Here is a 15,801-nt window from a genome sequence, read left to right on the forward strand (position 1 = left end):
ACAACACTTCCGAAAAAGGGCAGTCTGGCAAAGCACTTTCCCTTGGTAAAGTCTTTCTCCCACAGCTTAACCACTTAAATTAGTTTTTTTTTCTTTTTTTTTAAAGAAAAATTCTTCAAAATTTGTTTTATTATAATTAGATTAAAAATGTCTCCCACCCCCCAGTGGCATAACCCCCACCAACCAGTGTCTATAGGTCTCCATTGAGGTACTACCTCGCCAGTGCCATGTGTCACCATTTAAGTAATGTACTCCACCCAAGTTCCAATAGATCCCCAAGCGGATTTACGCCTCCCTTCATGCAGAGTCGATAATCAGTCGCTCTGCTGTAACTGATATTGGCACTCACAGAGATCAGTGTGTTAGTGCTTGGAGGGGAAAATAAGTTCCTCTCTTTGAACTCCAGAGTGCCGTTCTCACGACATTCTGGGGCACAAAATCAGCAATGATGTCTGCTAAATCAGTACCAGAGGGCTGGAAGAGAAGTAGAAAATCAGTTCTATACATGTTCTGAATGTATCTTCTCTTTAAACACCGAGGAAAGGAGCAGGACAACAAGGTCACATAGGATGCAACCATTCCAGAGAAGGCCCATGCAACTGAGCCAGGTTGCAATTATTCCAGAGAAAGCCCATGCAACTGCTCCAGGTAAGTGCTTGATTCATCAGATAAATACTTCACTTGCTGGTGGACGCTACTAGGAATGCATAGCGCACTGGTAAAAGCTTCCTGTCACCAAAGCTTTAAAAATGGAAAATAGTGTCCTGGTGGGAAGCGTCTAAATGCAACTTTTTTGAAGTTTGATTAATTGGATATTTTGCTGTCGTCATATAAAATTAAGGGAATGACAGTATCCACTGTAAATGCTAGAGAATTATACTGTAGCCCAATAGCTAGAATGTCAAATGTACCCTTTCTCCTGAATATAAAACTGCCATTTTCACCTGAGTTAAGGTTTGAAAAAGAAGCCCCTACATTAATTTATTCAAGATACACATTCATTTATCCAACCATAACTGATTGTCATTTTTGTTCAAAATATTATTTCTCATATAGGCAAAAAATTATCCTGCATAGGGCACCATAGATAGTGTTGGTGTTGTTTTTATTTACTGTTTACATTTAATTTTGCTAACTACCTAGTATGACAAATAAAATCAACAGAGCTGGGGGTATATTTACTAAAGGTTGATTTTGGTCAATGTTTGCTCGATTTTTGGTCGATTTTGTATTTCAGGCTCTAAATCATACATTAATTAACAGATGGTGTTTGACATATTTTTTTTAAACAATGTCAAAAATCATCTGATAGTTATGGTGTGATTTAGTGGTAAATTTACTGAAAGTGGATTTGGGTCGATTTTTGGTTGATATTTGGTTGATTTTGTGTTTCAGGGTCTAAATCACACATTTACTTAGAGATGATTTTTTGACATCATTTAAAAAAAAAATTAAAAAATCATCTTTTAGTAAATGTGTGTATTAGGCCCTGCAACACAAAATCAACTAAAACTCTACCAAAATCGACTTTTAGTAAATATTCCCACTTGTGTCTATGGTGTTCTGGACAGTTTTAGCAAAAGGGATTGGGTATAGAGGAAAGTAACAGAAGTACTAGAAGTGCACACCACGGATCTGGCTGAGCATAATGAAATTCCTAGTTGATTCAAGCAATGCCCCCATTTAAGACTGTTCTGGTAGCTGTTTTAAATTACGATTATTGCACTTTGATTGATAGGACTTTAGTCTGTTGGAGTTTAGGAGGGATAATGGAGGGGGGATGTTTTAGTCTCTTTATAGGCTGCTGCCAGCAGCTCTTTCTTCCATTCCTCCCTCCATCCGTCCCTATTTTTTATTAATTTTATGTTGTCAATGTTTTGTGGCAGGATAACAATTGCATGACATGTTTATTAGTGGGTGCGCTCTCCCCATGTAATATGATGGCCAATCCAAATGTACCTCCTGGAAATGAACAGAAGTCTGGTTGTGTTATTGATTTAAGGAGAGATGAACACCGATGTTTGATTTTATGAATATTTTTTTTGTCATCTGTTCTTTGCTCACCACCAAATTAACTTTAAACTTTATTTTGAATCATCAATTCAAGTTGTCAAATAAATTTGATCTTATTTGTAAATGCTTTTGTCTTTACTTTATTTTCCTAGATAAGTTTATAGGTATTTAAGGAAGGGGGGGTGGCTGTGTGAAGAAGGTAACTGATAGGGAGTTCATTGTTTGATTCTGTGGGCGTAAAATGGATTTCTCGATTTCTCGTCTACAAACACTAGAGGCAAACCTAAATTAATGACAATATAACCTATCACAGAAAACAGAAACAGGTTATTAATGCAACAATACATCAAAGTCAATGATGGACAACCTGAAACACTTCAAAGGATGCATTGGGTAGTCACGTAACCTTCAAAAGAGTGGCACATTACACTTACGGGTAAATTTACTAAGACAGGAGTTCTATATAGAAGTGATGTTGGCCATAGCAACCAATCAGATTCCAGGTATTATCTTGTAGAAGGTGCTAGATAAATGAGAAGTAGAATCTGATTGGTTGCTATGGGCAACATCACTTCTTAACAGAACTCCCATCTTAGTAAATGTACCCCTTAATCTCTGTAATCAATGCATTTAATCAATGAAAGATACAACAGTCTGTAATAACATATCAGCAGGCATTTTAAACAAGTGTTACAAGTTATAAAAATACCTCCCAAATGTCCCGATCCCAGTAGGACAGTCCCTATTTTAGATGTCTGTCCCACTGTCAGGATCAGGACTACATATGCCTGGACAGTGGGCAGGATGACGGTAATGGGTGCTGCACAAATCTACCAGTGAAAGACAGGACGGGATAAAGGGGCTGCATAGCACTTCTCAGAACTAGGAAAACACACAGAGGCATGGCCACGCCCCCTTAGTAATGCATATACACACCCTTATTACAATGGGCTGACAATGGCCCGAGTTCTGACTTGGGACATGGCCACGCCCCCTCAGTAATGCATATACACCCCCTTATTACAATGGCCTGACAAAGGCTAGATACCTGACTTGGGGCATGGCCACGCCCCTCAGTAATGCATATACACCCACTTATTACAATGGCCTGACAAAGGCCAGAGTCCTGACTTGGGGCATGGCCACGCCCCCTCAGTAATGCGTAGACACCCACTTATTACAATGGCCTGACAAAGGCCAGAGTCCTGACTTGGGTGGCCAACATGTTGGGTGGTAATGGTATGCTATGACAAACAATTTGTGACAACAAAGCAGGAAGGAGCTGGGGGTCACAGTCGAAGGCTCAGAGGGCCCCATGCGGCTCTACCTGTTACTGATCACTGATTTAATCATGCACAACACTTTCGGCAGACCCTGGAGAACTACAATTCCCTTTATGTCATATTTACTGAGCTTCATCATAATGTAATTTGGGGGATTTTAACTAAATCTGTGCAATAATCTTAATTTATAATATCTGGAGAATAAGAACAGATGTTAAGAATCACATCTAACTTGCGGGAACGTTGCATTTTATTGTGCAATTGGTCAACACTGAAACTAATCCAGGGACTAATCTTTTATACATATTGAGGCTCTCCCAGGAAAGTAAAGTAAATTGGCAACTACTGTATGTATTAGTATAAAGATCATATGACTGTAGCCTGTAAATTACAGTACAAACTGCTATACTGTACTGTATGTGCAGGCAGCACTGAGTGTAACACACAGGCACACAATGCATTTATTTATCTGCATAAATGCTATTTTAGTCTTAGGAGCTTTGTAAATAATTTACTACACATTAGCAGTTAATGTGATAGCCAACAACATTTGCTTTGAATACAGCTTGGTTTTCATCAGTAAACGTGAAAAGCAAATGTAATCATTCTAATAATGTTAAGAAGTTGTCCCTGTATCCGCCAAGTTGCATTGTAAAGAGTCACCTTCCCAGGAAAGAATCCTAACTGAATTTTTAAAATGTACCTAGGCTGTTTGTGAGAAGCCTGAATTATTTACTCTATTTTAAGTATCGCTAAATAGGAAATACATCTCAATTATATTTCAACTTTATGGGAGAATTACCAGCTGTTTCAGTTACAGCCAAGCAATTGTCAGGTAAAATTTATGCCTGTTTATTTCCTATTTTTCTTCGGAGATCTGCAAATCTAGCACTCTCAACGCACGTGCCTGGGGGGCCCCAGGTGTCTCTCCTTCCAGATGGTAGTAGAACTGAGCCATAGCACAGCAATGCAGATTGCTTTATACATGCGGTGAGACAATAAAAAATAAAAAAAAAACATCCTAAACTGTCTGACATTTCAAAGAAAGTTGTTTCCGTTAGAATTGATAAGGCCGCACAGGGTTACCGCAGAGCCAGACATTTAGGTGATTCAATTAGCAGATAAGCGATATATCTACCTGTTACGGTAGACGTAACATTGCTAATTTTTATGTGCACCTCTATTTGATTCAAAACTTTATTTTTTTCTTATTTTTGCGCCAGCTGTCGGCGCAGTTCTAAATTTAATGTCTTAACTAAATATTGGTGGTTGGCGAACCCTAATGGAGCATACACACGGTCAGATTTGTCAGACTTGTCAGATCTGTCAGATGAACGACTGAACGATTTGAACGATTTTACCAAAGTTTTGAACGATTTGAACGGTTGAATGATTTTTGACTGCATTAAAATGAATGGAATCGTCCAAGTCTGACTGCAAACACATCAGATGTCAGATATCGTTATCTGACAAACGGGAACGCGCATTGTAGATCGTTCAGGCATGTCAGATATGTCAGATTATCCTTCAGATATGAACGACTGAACGATTTTTAAATCGTTATCGTTCATATCTGAAGGAAAAATCTGACCGTGTGTATGCACCATAAGAGTTGTATGTACTAAAGTGAGAGTTTTTAGAAATGGAGATGTTGCCCGTAGCAACCAACCAGATTCTACTTAACATTTACCTAGCACCTTCTAGAAGATAATTGCTACAATCTGTTTGGTTGCTATGGGCAACATCTCCACTTTTAAAAAGATTTGGGGCCCCTCGGAACCCTGGGGCCCAGAATAGGTGTTCCCCTTGTACCTCCCTGTCGCCATGCTCCCATTAATCACCATGTCCAGCACCGATTAATACATCCCTCCCCAGCACCCATTAAACAATTCACCCCCCACAGCACCCATTAACTCAATCACATACCAAAAACCCATTAAAATGTTCCCTTGCCTACATGGCTCCTGTTCATTCAGCTCCTCCTATTTCTTCTTGTACAGCATAGCTGGCTGTGTGAATGGGAATGGGAGGAGAAGTAAGGGTGGCCACGCTTCTCTCTGATTGCTTCCCTGGCTGATGACACTGACAGACAGAGGAGCAAACTGCAGCAGGTATAAATAAACAATTGCTGGTGCCGCTGCCGGGGTGGCTAATAAGATCTGTGCCCATCACCAGCAGTGTGCATGATAAGGATGTCAGTCAGAGACATGTATCATTTTTGTCCCAGGCATCCTCAGCAAGCCGCCCTACAGGTCGCAGCGCCCCTAGAAAGCTACCTAAAGCTACCAAATAGAAGCGCTGGCCCGGGCTGTTTGTGATCTGCAGTTCCGGAATGGCACATTTTGGCTCAGACACTTATTCTCCCACATACTGTAGATTACTCAGATGTAGAAGGGGAAGGAGAACAGTGCTGGTAGGTGGATCTAATCACTCTATGATATAACAGTTGTATGTAATCAATATCTATAACAGAATAAATGTCATAATTTCAGAATGAAAATCATATTAACAAACAACCTTAGTAGTATGTAGAAATGGGAGAGTCTTTAGTATCTGTGCAGGTACCCTAAGTCCAATAGAGCCTAACGCACTTTGCTGATAGCTTCAGCTTAATCAAAGGCAGGTTGCCTCTGATGAAGCTATCAGCAAAATGACACTTCTGCATACTACTAGTGTGACCTTTACCCCATTGGATATTCTAATGAATCTAATATGGACATAAGGAGAGACAGGGGCATTTTAAGAGAGGAGGGGGCCCATGTGCAGACTCAATGCAGGCCTTCTCCTCTCTCGTGCGGTGCCGCGAAGCCACCCATGGTGCAGTAGATTCTGGATTAGTGCCAGAATCTACTGCGCATGCCCATATGAAAATGGTGCCCGTGCCGTTTTCCAGGGTACAGCAGTACTGCGCATGCTGCCGCCATTTTCCCAGTGATTTTTGCTGCTCTGCAGGGCTTCATAAGTATTATATGATTATTTCATCTCAGCGGAACGGACTGTGCATTGATACATTGGCCGGGCTGCCAATGTCCGGTGCCTACACCAATTTACTTTGTTCAAGAATGATTACCTACATTCCTGCTATCTTATTGGCACAATATCAATATGTGCCAGGAGTTAAACTCACTCCATACTGGGTGGTGATGAAGGTGTATTGTTCTTGCATTTGAAAGTATTAAAAGGAACTGTTTTTTCTGTTATTGGTCTGAGAAGTGTGCCCCCGTTTATTGGACATATATATATATATACATATATATATATATATATATATATATATACACAGTATATATATAACAGAAATATATATATTTTATTAGGCTGAATCGAAAGAAAACTGAAATCTCCATAGATAATTCTGGAATGGGGGGATGGTGTTTAAGGGGCTACACCTCAAAAGCTATTGAAGGTATCAAGCTGAAATTTGGCACAGGCAGGTAGAACTGTCGCTCGGTGCTGAATGCCAAATTTCCGGGCAAAAAAATAAAAAATGAGGATTTGGGAGTAATCTAAATTTCCAACTGCCAGTTTTTTCTGACACTCAGTTAGGACCACTTTTCTTCTGTTCTGGATTTTTGGGAAGGCATAACTCAGGGTAGGGGGCGAATTCAGACTTGGGGTTTGCTTTATTAGGCAGCTATTATTCCAGGGTAGGGCCTCTTGTGGTTCAGGTAATTGAGAAAGTTACAGTTTTGAAACTATTACCTCACAATTGCGCCATTATAGAGATAGGAAGATTCAATTCCTTGTGTAGCCTCAGTAGGAGCCTCCAGCAGGTGCACTCACTGTGGCTTCACTTGGGTGCACCAAATGCCCCAACATGGCTGTCTTCTGCGGGCAGTAGCGGGGGCCTGGGACCGAGGGGAAGGAAGCCGGTGTTTGCTGTGGCTGGGACCCGTGTGGGAGGTAGAGGGCGTTAGCGATGGCTGAGACTTGGGAGAGAAAGCAGCCTAGCCGGAATGAGCAGCAGGACCCAGGGAAGGTAGCCAGCATCAGCGGCAGATGCAGGCTCGTGAAGCCTGCATCTGTGTGTAAACCAGCACCGGACTTTTTCTAGCGGGGGGCTGATGCCACAGCCAGGGAAGCCCTTTCACTGGGCCCCCAGTCAAAGCATCAACCCTGACCACTAGTCAGCCCAGGCCGGGGATCCCTGGGGAGCAGGGGACCCCCCCAATAAAGGGGTCCCCCTCTCCAGGGCACCCCAGGCCTAGGCTGATAGATCGGGGCTATCCCCGGCACACCTGGGGTGATGGGTGCTGGGTTGACAGTGTAAATGTGTTGTGTAAAAATCAGAATTGTTAATATTGTCTTTAGTTATGGTACTACACATCCCAGCAAGCCTTCCCCGCATGTTGGTACTTGGAGAACCACAAGCACAAGCATGCGGGGCATTACAGGCCTGCTGGAACCTGTAGTTCTACAGCAAAATAAATATTAAAATTAACACAGGACACACACACCGTACAAAGTAAAAGTGTATTAAACATACATGCACACACACATGTACACACACATGTACACATACTCACCTATGTATTCCTGTAGCGATTTGTGCCCTTCTCCAGCAGATTATCCATAGGATACCTGAAAAAAAAAACATACTCACCTTCTCCTATGCGTGGATCAGTCCACTTCGGTCCAAAGTAGGCAATCCCCGGGCTTGGCAAAAAAAAAAAAGTGATACGCGACACACGGACATCCAGAATGAGAGCTTAGCGGCGGGATTTCACTATGGAAACCCCGCTGTTGATCACTCAATGGCTGAGAGAGGCGAGCCTTCTGCCTATCAGCCGATGAGCGGCTCTCACCATAGACTTCAATAGTGAGAACTGTGCGTGCTAATTTTAAAAAATGGCACCTCATAGCCATTTTTGAAATGTAAAGATGGCCACCGTGAACCAATCACGGCCCGCAACTTCATTGCCCTGCCCCCTTGGCTGGCTTATATAAAGCCAGCACGAGGCGCCATCAGGCCAGTCCGTTGGCGGGGATGCAGCAGTGAAGAGCTGCCAAAGAGAGAAAACGCCGGTGAAGTCCTGGATGGGCGGCGCCCTCCAAGTGAAGTCACCGTGGAAGTCCTGGGGCAGGCAGAAAAAGAGATTAAAGGCTACTGCCCCCCAGGTGAAGGTGCAGTACAATAAAATAATAAAACAAACGGTGTCTGTTATTTTTTTTTTCTTTAATACTTCTTTTACAAGTGTACTATAGGTACCAGCGAGCCATTAATGCCCTGCTTGATGGTACTTGTGGTTCTCCAAGTACCAGCATGCGGGGCAGGCTTGCTGGGACCTGTAGTTCTACTGCAAAAGACAAAATTATACTTCTATATTTTTACACCACATTACACCATCAACCCGGCACCCACTACCCCAGGGGTGCCGAGGATAACCCAGGGCTATCAGCCTAAGCCTGCGGTGCCCTGGAGAGGGGGACCCCTTTATTCAGGGGGTCCTCAGGTCCCCAGAGATTGCTGGCCTGGGCTGACTAGCGGTCAGGGTTGATGCTTCGGCTGGGGGGCCTGGTAAAAGGCTGTGGCATCAGCCCCCCCCACTAGAAAAAAAACGGTGCTGGTTCTGGAAAATACAGGGGAACCCTACTCATTTTCCCTCTATATTTCCAGAACCAGGACTGGCTTAGACCCCAGTGCTGGTTGCGCTGAATACGGGGGACCCCTACGTCGTTTGTCCCCCGTATTTTGTCAACCAGGACTGGTTCTGATTTGCCTGGTGCTGGTTATGCTTATAACGGGGGACATCTACGTCATTTGTCCTTCGTATTTTCACAACCAGAACCGGTGGTAAAAAGCCCGTTGTGTTTGGGGGCATTTCCCTTTTTTTTATTTTTATTTTACACAAATTCAAATTTTATCACAGATGCATAGATGGATCTCACTGCTTCATCCATGCATCTGTGTCTTATTTCCTCAGATGCATGCCCAGCGCCAATGAGTACCTCTGTTGCCCGCTGATGCCCCTGTGCACTGCTCCACTGCTGCCACTGGTCCGCACCCCACTGCTGCTGATGCCCCCACTCCTGCAGCCCGCTCCTGTAGCCATCTCTCCCTGTGCATCCCCAAAACACCTCCTGTGTGTCGGCCTTCCACCACCTGCACCTACCATGTTGTTGCCCTTCTCCCCTACATGTAGCCCGGTTTGCTCCTACAAACCCTGATAGTTAATACATTTTTAAAAAGCAATGAAATTCCATAGACAAAAAACCTTATGGTTTCACAAGTCCCATTAAGGCTTCTTAGATATGATCTGAAATTTCACAAAACCTACTGAATTTCTGCCACTCAAACTTCAAAAAGCAATGAAATTACGATCATTAAGGCTGACACATTAATGGACATGTTCCTTGCGTAATACAGATATGGTATGCCATGACACCATGTGGTTAACTGCAGACTCAGCACTCTCACAGAGTGAGATTGCTGTCACTCACAAAATGGTGGAGCTGCTAATTCACAGAATTCACTTGTGGGTTTGGAGCCACATCCTGGGTTTGAAAGGCACAGAGACACCATCAGTCTAATGTGGTGCCAGTCACAAGCCAATCCGTGCTTGCGGACCGGTAGCCAATCAGCAGAGGCTGCGAGTCTGTGAGCTCCAATTTGCTTGCGAGTGGCGCCACATTACAATGATGGCAGTAATGACAGTTCTCCAGCGTGTGGCAGCCCCATCCCGTGCCACCCCAAGCTCACCCACCGCACGGCCCGGGCAGGTAAGAGAAGGGAGATGGGGCCTTACTGTGGCTTAATGTACATTAAGCCACAGTAAGGCCCCATCTCCCTTCTCTTACCTGCCCAGGCCGTGCGGTGGGTGAGCTCGGGGTGGCATACTGTGGCATAATGTGTAAGGAGCCTTACTGTGGCATAATGTGTAAGGGCCCTTACTGTGGCATAATGTAAAAGGGACCTTACTGTGGCATAATGTGTAAGGGGTATTACTGTGGCATAATGTGTAAGGGGCATTACTGTGGTATAATGGATATGGGGCATTACTGTGACATAATGTATATGGGGCATTACTATGGATACTGTAAATGTATAAGGGGCATTACTGTGGCTTTGTGAATAAGGGTCATTACTGTAGCTTAACGTATATGAGGCATTACTGTGGCAGAATCTGTTGTAAGGGGCATTACTGTGTTGCGTAATGTGTTGTAAGGGGCATTACTGTGGCATAATGTGTTATAAGGGACATTACTGTGTGGCATAATGTGTTGTAAGGGGCATTACTGTGGCATAATGTGTTATAAGGGTCATTAATGTTTAGCATAATGTGTAATAAGGGGCATTACTGTGTCACAAAACCACACACCCTTTTCATCCTCTATGTTGTAATTTTTTGGGGTATGCCAAATTATGGCCTTGCCCCGGGCGACAAAAATCCTAGTTTTAGCCCTGGTGTACAGACAACATGATTGTAACTCAACTAGCACATTGCTGGTGTTTGCATCTAATATTTAAATTAAGGATGATCAGAGACAGTGGCACGTCCTATCTGTATGTCCCGCACAAACCACCAAACAGGCTTCGAGGGTCTTCATTGGCTGCAGCTTATAGAAGCCCTCTCTCTACTAATTGCTGTCTGGACTGGCAGTCACAGGGAGATAAACACCTCCCCCTGGGACTGCCTGTCCTGCTCTGATTAGCAGGGAGCGCTACCAATGAGAAGGGAGGCTGCAGCCCCTAGGTAAAATCCACCTAGATACACAGTTCCTTGTAAGGCAGGCATCTAACCCAATTTTAAATTCAGCCATTACCTCCCTCGGCAGTGAATTTTACAGTCTTCCCACCCTCTCGGTAAAGAATCCTTTTCTATATTGGTAGTGAAGACATCATTTCTCCAGTCACAATGGATGCACTCTTTTCCCACGTAAAGTCCTGGGTGTAAAAAGCTGATCAGACAAAGCTTTGTATTGTTCCTGGATATATTTGAAGAGATTATTTATGCCACCTTAACATAATTTTTCCCTTTGGAAAATACATTTATATACTGTAACTCATCCATTCCATTTATAAATGAGAATCCTGCTATTGAGCCCTATTAAGCAGTCCAAATCTTTCATATACACAGCTGCTCAAACCTATACCCCACAAGAAGAAATCTAACTAGTGATGTATACAAAGGCAAATGATTTTCATAAATTATTTATTTAGTAACGGTTATTTATATAGCATATTCTGTATTGTGTTTCACAACTGGGGAATAAACAGTAATAATAGGAGACTGGGTTAAAACAGATGAGGTACGTGGGTCCTACTTGCAAGCTAACAATTACATTTGTTTATGCAGCTTCATGATACGGTCAGCAAACTCCCAGTTCATGAAACTGTAACTACCTGGAGAGGTCAAATTGGTACAAGCACACAGGGCTTGAGCTGCAGAAGAAAGAGCAGAACAAGTCTCCTTTATACTCTTCTTTGGATCACTGTTTTTCTTCTGGGCCCATCTGTCTAACACAGGGTATTGCTCTACCTACCGTACCTGTACCCCCAACCTCACTTCCTTGATTATTTATGTTACCTGTCCTACCCCACCTTGGTTTTACCTGTACCTCCACCACCCCAAATTCTGTTTCCTACATGAAAAACCCCATATCTACCATATAAATTCTCTAGTCTACTGTTTTACTGTATCACTGTCTCAACGCCAGGGGCAGAGTCATGACATAGGAGCGAGAAGAGAACCTCTTCAAGGGACAAGGGACAGGTCACCATGTGCCCCCTCTGCCTTGAGCTCTGGGTGCTGGAACTGGTTCACCAAACCCATAGGCCCCCAACCAGTGAGCATCAAATTCCTCTCCATGTTATTTACTATGCAAACCACAGTATTTCTAATTATTCATTTAGATCTGAATTTCATATAGGATCTAAGCTCTCATGAGCAGGGACCTTTTCCCTCATGTGCTTCTCTTGACATTTTCTTCTACTCTTTACTCCCCATAAGGGCAACTAACACGTGACTGAAAACTCCTGGGTGCTTATTGTGAGTGCTTTAATCGTTAATCATTGCAGCAATGTATATATATTGTGTCCTTGTCCTGCACTCTAATGTACTGTATGCTACTTGTTTCTTGTTCACTTATTAGTTCTATGTACTATGTAAGGTGCTGCAGAACACTTGTGGCACCATATAAATAAAGGATAATAATAATAATAATAATAATAATAATAATAATAATAATAATAATAATAAAGGACAAAGCTAGAACAGCAGTATTCTATACTTCCTAACATTAGTGAGTACATGGGAGTGTAACTGTGTTATAGGGTGTGCGGCCACACTACAAATGGGCTTGTCCACCCCGCTTGCCCCTTAGAGAGATGTTTGTAGCACTTTACAGCCACGTGTTTAATGCTGCATGTTCTGGATGCAACTGCCTCCATTGCAAGCTGCAGGGGAAGACCTCTCAAGATCCTCACAAATCAGAATGAAATTCCCAAATGCAGGCTGGCAAGACAGTTCCCTCAAATCAGAACTGTCCCAACAAAGTCGGGAAGGTTGGGACATATGGTATTCCTTATTGAATGGTTGTTCAAGCAGTAGATATATTCAAATAAGTTGTGAAGTTTCTAAAATGTACTTTCTGGATTCAAAAACACTAGTTGAACTAATAAAATCATAAGCTGCTGGTGGGGGCTTAAAACCCAATGAGATTTTCTAACATTCGAGTGCTCAATGTGTAGCAATATACAGAGAAGAGGAAAGCAATCAGATACGAGCTGATAAAATATTTATTATACATCCAGTATTTCAAAAGGAACAGCAGCTGTTAGTGAGAGATAGTAAAAGGTCTCAATTGGGTAAGCTATGAACATTTTCTGGACCACAGCACATAAAGCATACCATGATACACAAATAGAGGATATAGGTATAATCTGTATATATCTAGCTGTAATAGGTACACTTCCATTAATACGGCTTTGTGTTGCATCTCACCAATAATGCAACAAAAGCCTTTAAAAAAAATAAAAGTGAAAGAAATATAAACTTCAAAGAATCTTAAAGAAACCATCATGACATGTTTACCAGATTAAATAGAATACTGTGGTCAAGCAATCAGTCAATAAAACCCCCTGTGCTCCAGCTAAGAATTAACAGTGTTCCATATAAAATGTAGTTATAAGTGTTCTGCACAGACATGGCACATTCAACCTAAAGATGTTCTTAACTTCTCTATATACCACTGAACATTACTTGTTTGCATTCAACTTCAAAAATGACCCAAAAGAATAATGTATGTGATACAGTACAAACTCTTTTTAATGTAATAATTATTCCAGACATGCATTTACCTGTATTTTTGCATGCAAATTTTGTCTTGGCATCACACTGACGCAGGGTTCCATTGCAGCCTCTCTCATCGCTGCCATCTTCACAATCCTTCTCCCCATCGCACAGCCATAGTTCTGGGATGCAATTCCCATCAGGCCGGCACTGGAACTGTTTTCCTTCACAAGATCCCAATGCAGGCACTGTTTGATGGAAAGGACAGTACTGTTAGGCACTGGTGATAACACTGATGAATGTCAAAGTAACAACAATAGTCAATGATGATCACTGATTTACTGTAAAAATAATTCCTTGAACCAGGGCTGTATTATTAATAAGGCTGACTAGGCTGAAGCCTAGGGACCTGCAGGCGTGGAGGCCCCATTTGGAGAAGTTGCAAGGCACACTCATAGTCAGCTGAGGTTTATTTTGAAACAATGAGGGGGAGAGACAGCAGACCAATAGTGCAGTAGCATCAGGGTTGTTACACCACCATAAGAGGACACGTGACAATTGCCATCACCGCTAACTGGAGGAAGTTCTCTCTCCTTCAGACCTCAGCACACACAGGGATAGGAAAATCCGCAGGACTAGAGAACCACCACTGAGTGCAGAGCAAGAATAACCCACCATAGGGGTGGAATCAACTGGATTGAAGATCTGGAGAGCACACCATTGGATGGAAGCTGCAGCCTACTGGTTGGTGCATAGTGCTGCCACAAAACATACACAAGAACATCTAAAATCCTGATGACCACCTTCAGGGTGAGGTGACATATAGTGTGCACACCATATGGGAAGAGCCCCCCACCCAGCAAGGGTCATCTTATACATCCCATTGCCAGTCAGTAGACACTACACTGCAACCATGCCACAGAGAGATATCACCACTATTTGGAATACAGACAGTGAAACAACCTAAAGTAGCCAACTTAACTTGTCAACAACCTGTCTGACAACAGTCTACCTGCCATGGACATTATTGATATGTCGAAACTAGATTATTGGCTGAGACAAGATCAGTTTAAAACTGGCCGCAAGACGCCATTTTGCGAGATGGCCGCCTAAGCGCCATTTTAGATAAACTCACACTTTAGTACATGTGGCGATAATACTATTAGCAAGTTACGGCGATTCACCAGAAGCCTATTTCATGACTTTACGTATTATAAAGGATATATTTCAGAAATGACTTTACAGTATGCCAAAATTGATTGCATTAGCTGAATAAAGCAAATGACTACGTGACAACTAGCTTGTGTAGATAAGCTTCCTGGACAGTGTTTGCCCTCACAACAGGTGGTCTGGCTCGAATACACACCTACATTAGCAAGCTTCCTGCAATGACATGATTTCAAAGACTAGAGTGTCATCTTATGTCTGTCTCTTGTAGCTGGGTTATTTGCATTTCACACAAGAGACTGGAAGAATAAAAGAGTTTTTCTTTTGAAGTCTGGGACAGGTGGGGGGACTGCTCACAGAGTGGGCATGTGGAACTACCTGGCTCAGCATGTCACACTGCTAAAATGTTCACTCAATGAGATTTAACTGCACCCCTTCCTCATACACACATTAATATGTTTTTATACCAAACCCCGAATACTCACACATTACAAATTCACACATAAGGTTTAATAAGCTTTAAAGTATATGATTTAAGTTGGTTCAGTTAGTTTAAATGCTGTGAAATAAAGATATTTGATAACTAAGGTTCTATACATGTTAAAACAGCAGTGTTTGGGTTCGTACTGATGCATAGTCTTTTTACAGTATTCCGGTGTTATCGGTGGGGAGGTCGCATCATGCAAACTCAAGTTATGGATCGCAGAGCCTACAAGCAACAAAATGTATATTTCATGAACAACTGTTAGAATGTTGCAGGAGGCGTGAAGAGGAAGATCCCCAGCTGTTAGAGGCAGGGAGAGTCTATTTGAACCAGCCTGTTAAATGTTCTGTAACAGATGCTTCTCCCCTGGGAACCAATGACATCAGCAACTAACTTCCCTATTGTCCTGTTTATTCTGGGGGGGTATAAATATGCGTGCATGAACACTGGTTCTAAGTCTTTGTGCTGAATGCTGTATGACTAGGGGTCTCTTGCTGATGCCTATCTCCGGGTCCGGAAGCGCCTGCGTATGTATACTGTACTTGGGTCTGTATAATTTTCCTTTTGCACCTAAATTGTGTCTAGATCAATAGCGTGTAACTGACTGTACTTTTTACTTGAA

The 15,801-nt window shown here is 42.6% G+C and overlaps 1 protein-coding gene across 1 annotated transcript in view; it reads right to left on the minus strand.

The window, feature by feature from the left end:
* LRP1B (LDL receptor related protein 1B) overlaps positions 1 to 15,801 on the minus strand; it is a 1,691,377-nt gene that overhangs the window by 664,866 nt on the left and 1,010,710 nt on the right. Inside the window, exon 21 of the mRNA XM_088474914.1 lies at positions 13,597 to 13,776. Coding sequence (XP_088331040.1) covers positions 13,597 to 13,776 — 180 coding nt within the window. The remainder of the gene's footprint in view (positions 1 to 13,596; positions 13,777 to 15,801) is intronic.

Source organism: Taudactylus pleione, unplaced genomic scaffold (genome assembly GCF_031769625.1).
Source record: "Taudactylus pleione unplaced genomic scaffold, aTauple2 ptg000156l, whole genome shotgun sequence".
NCBI classification, from domain to species: domain Eukaryota; kingdom Metazoa; phylum Chordata; class Amphibia; order Anura; family Myobatrachidae; genus Taudactylus; species Taudactylus pleione.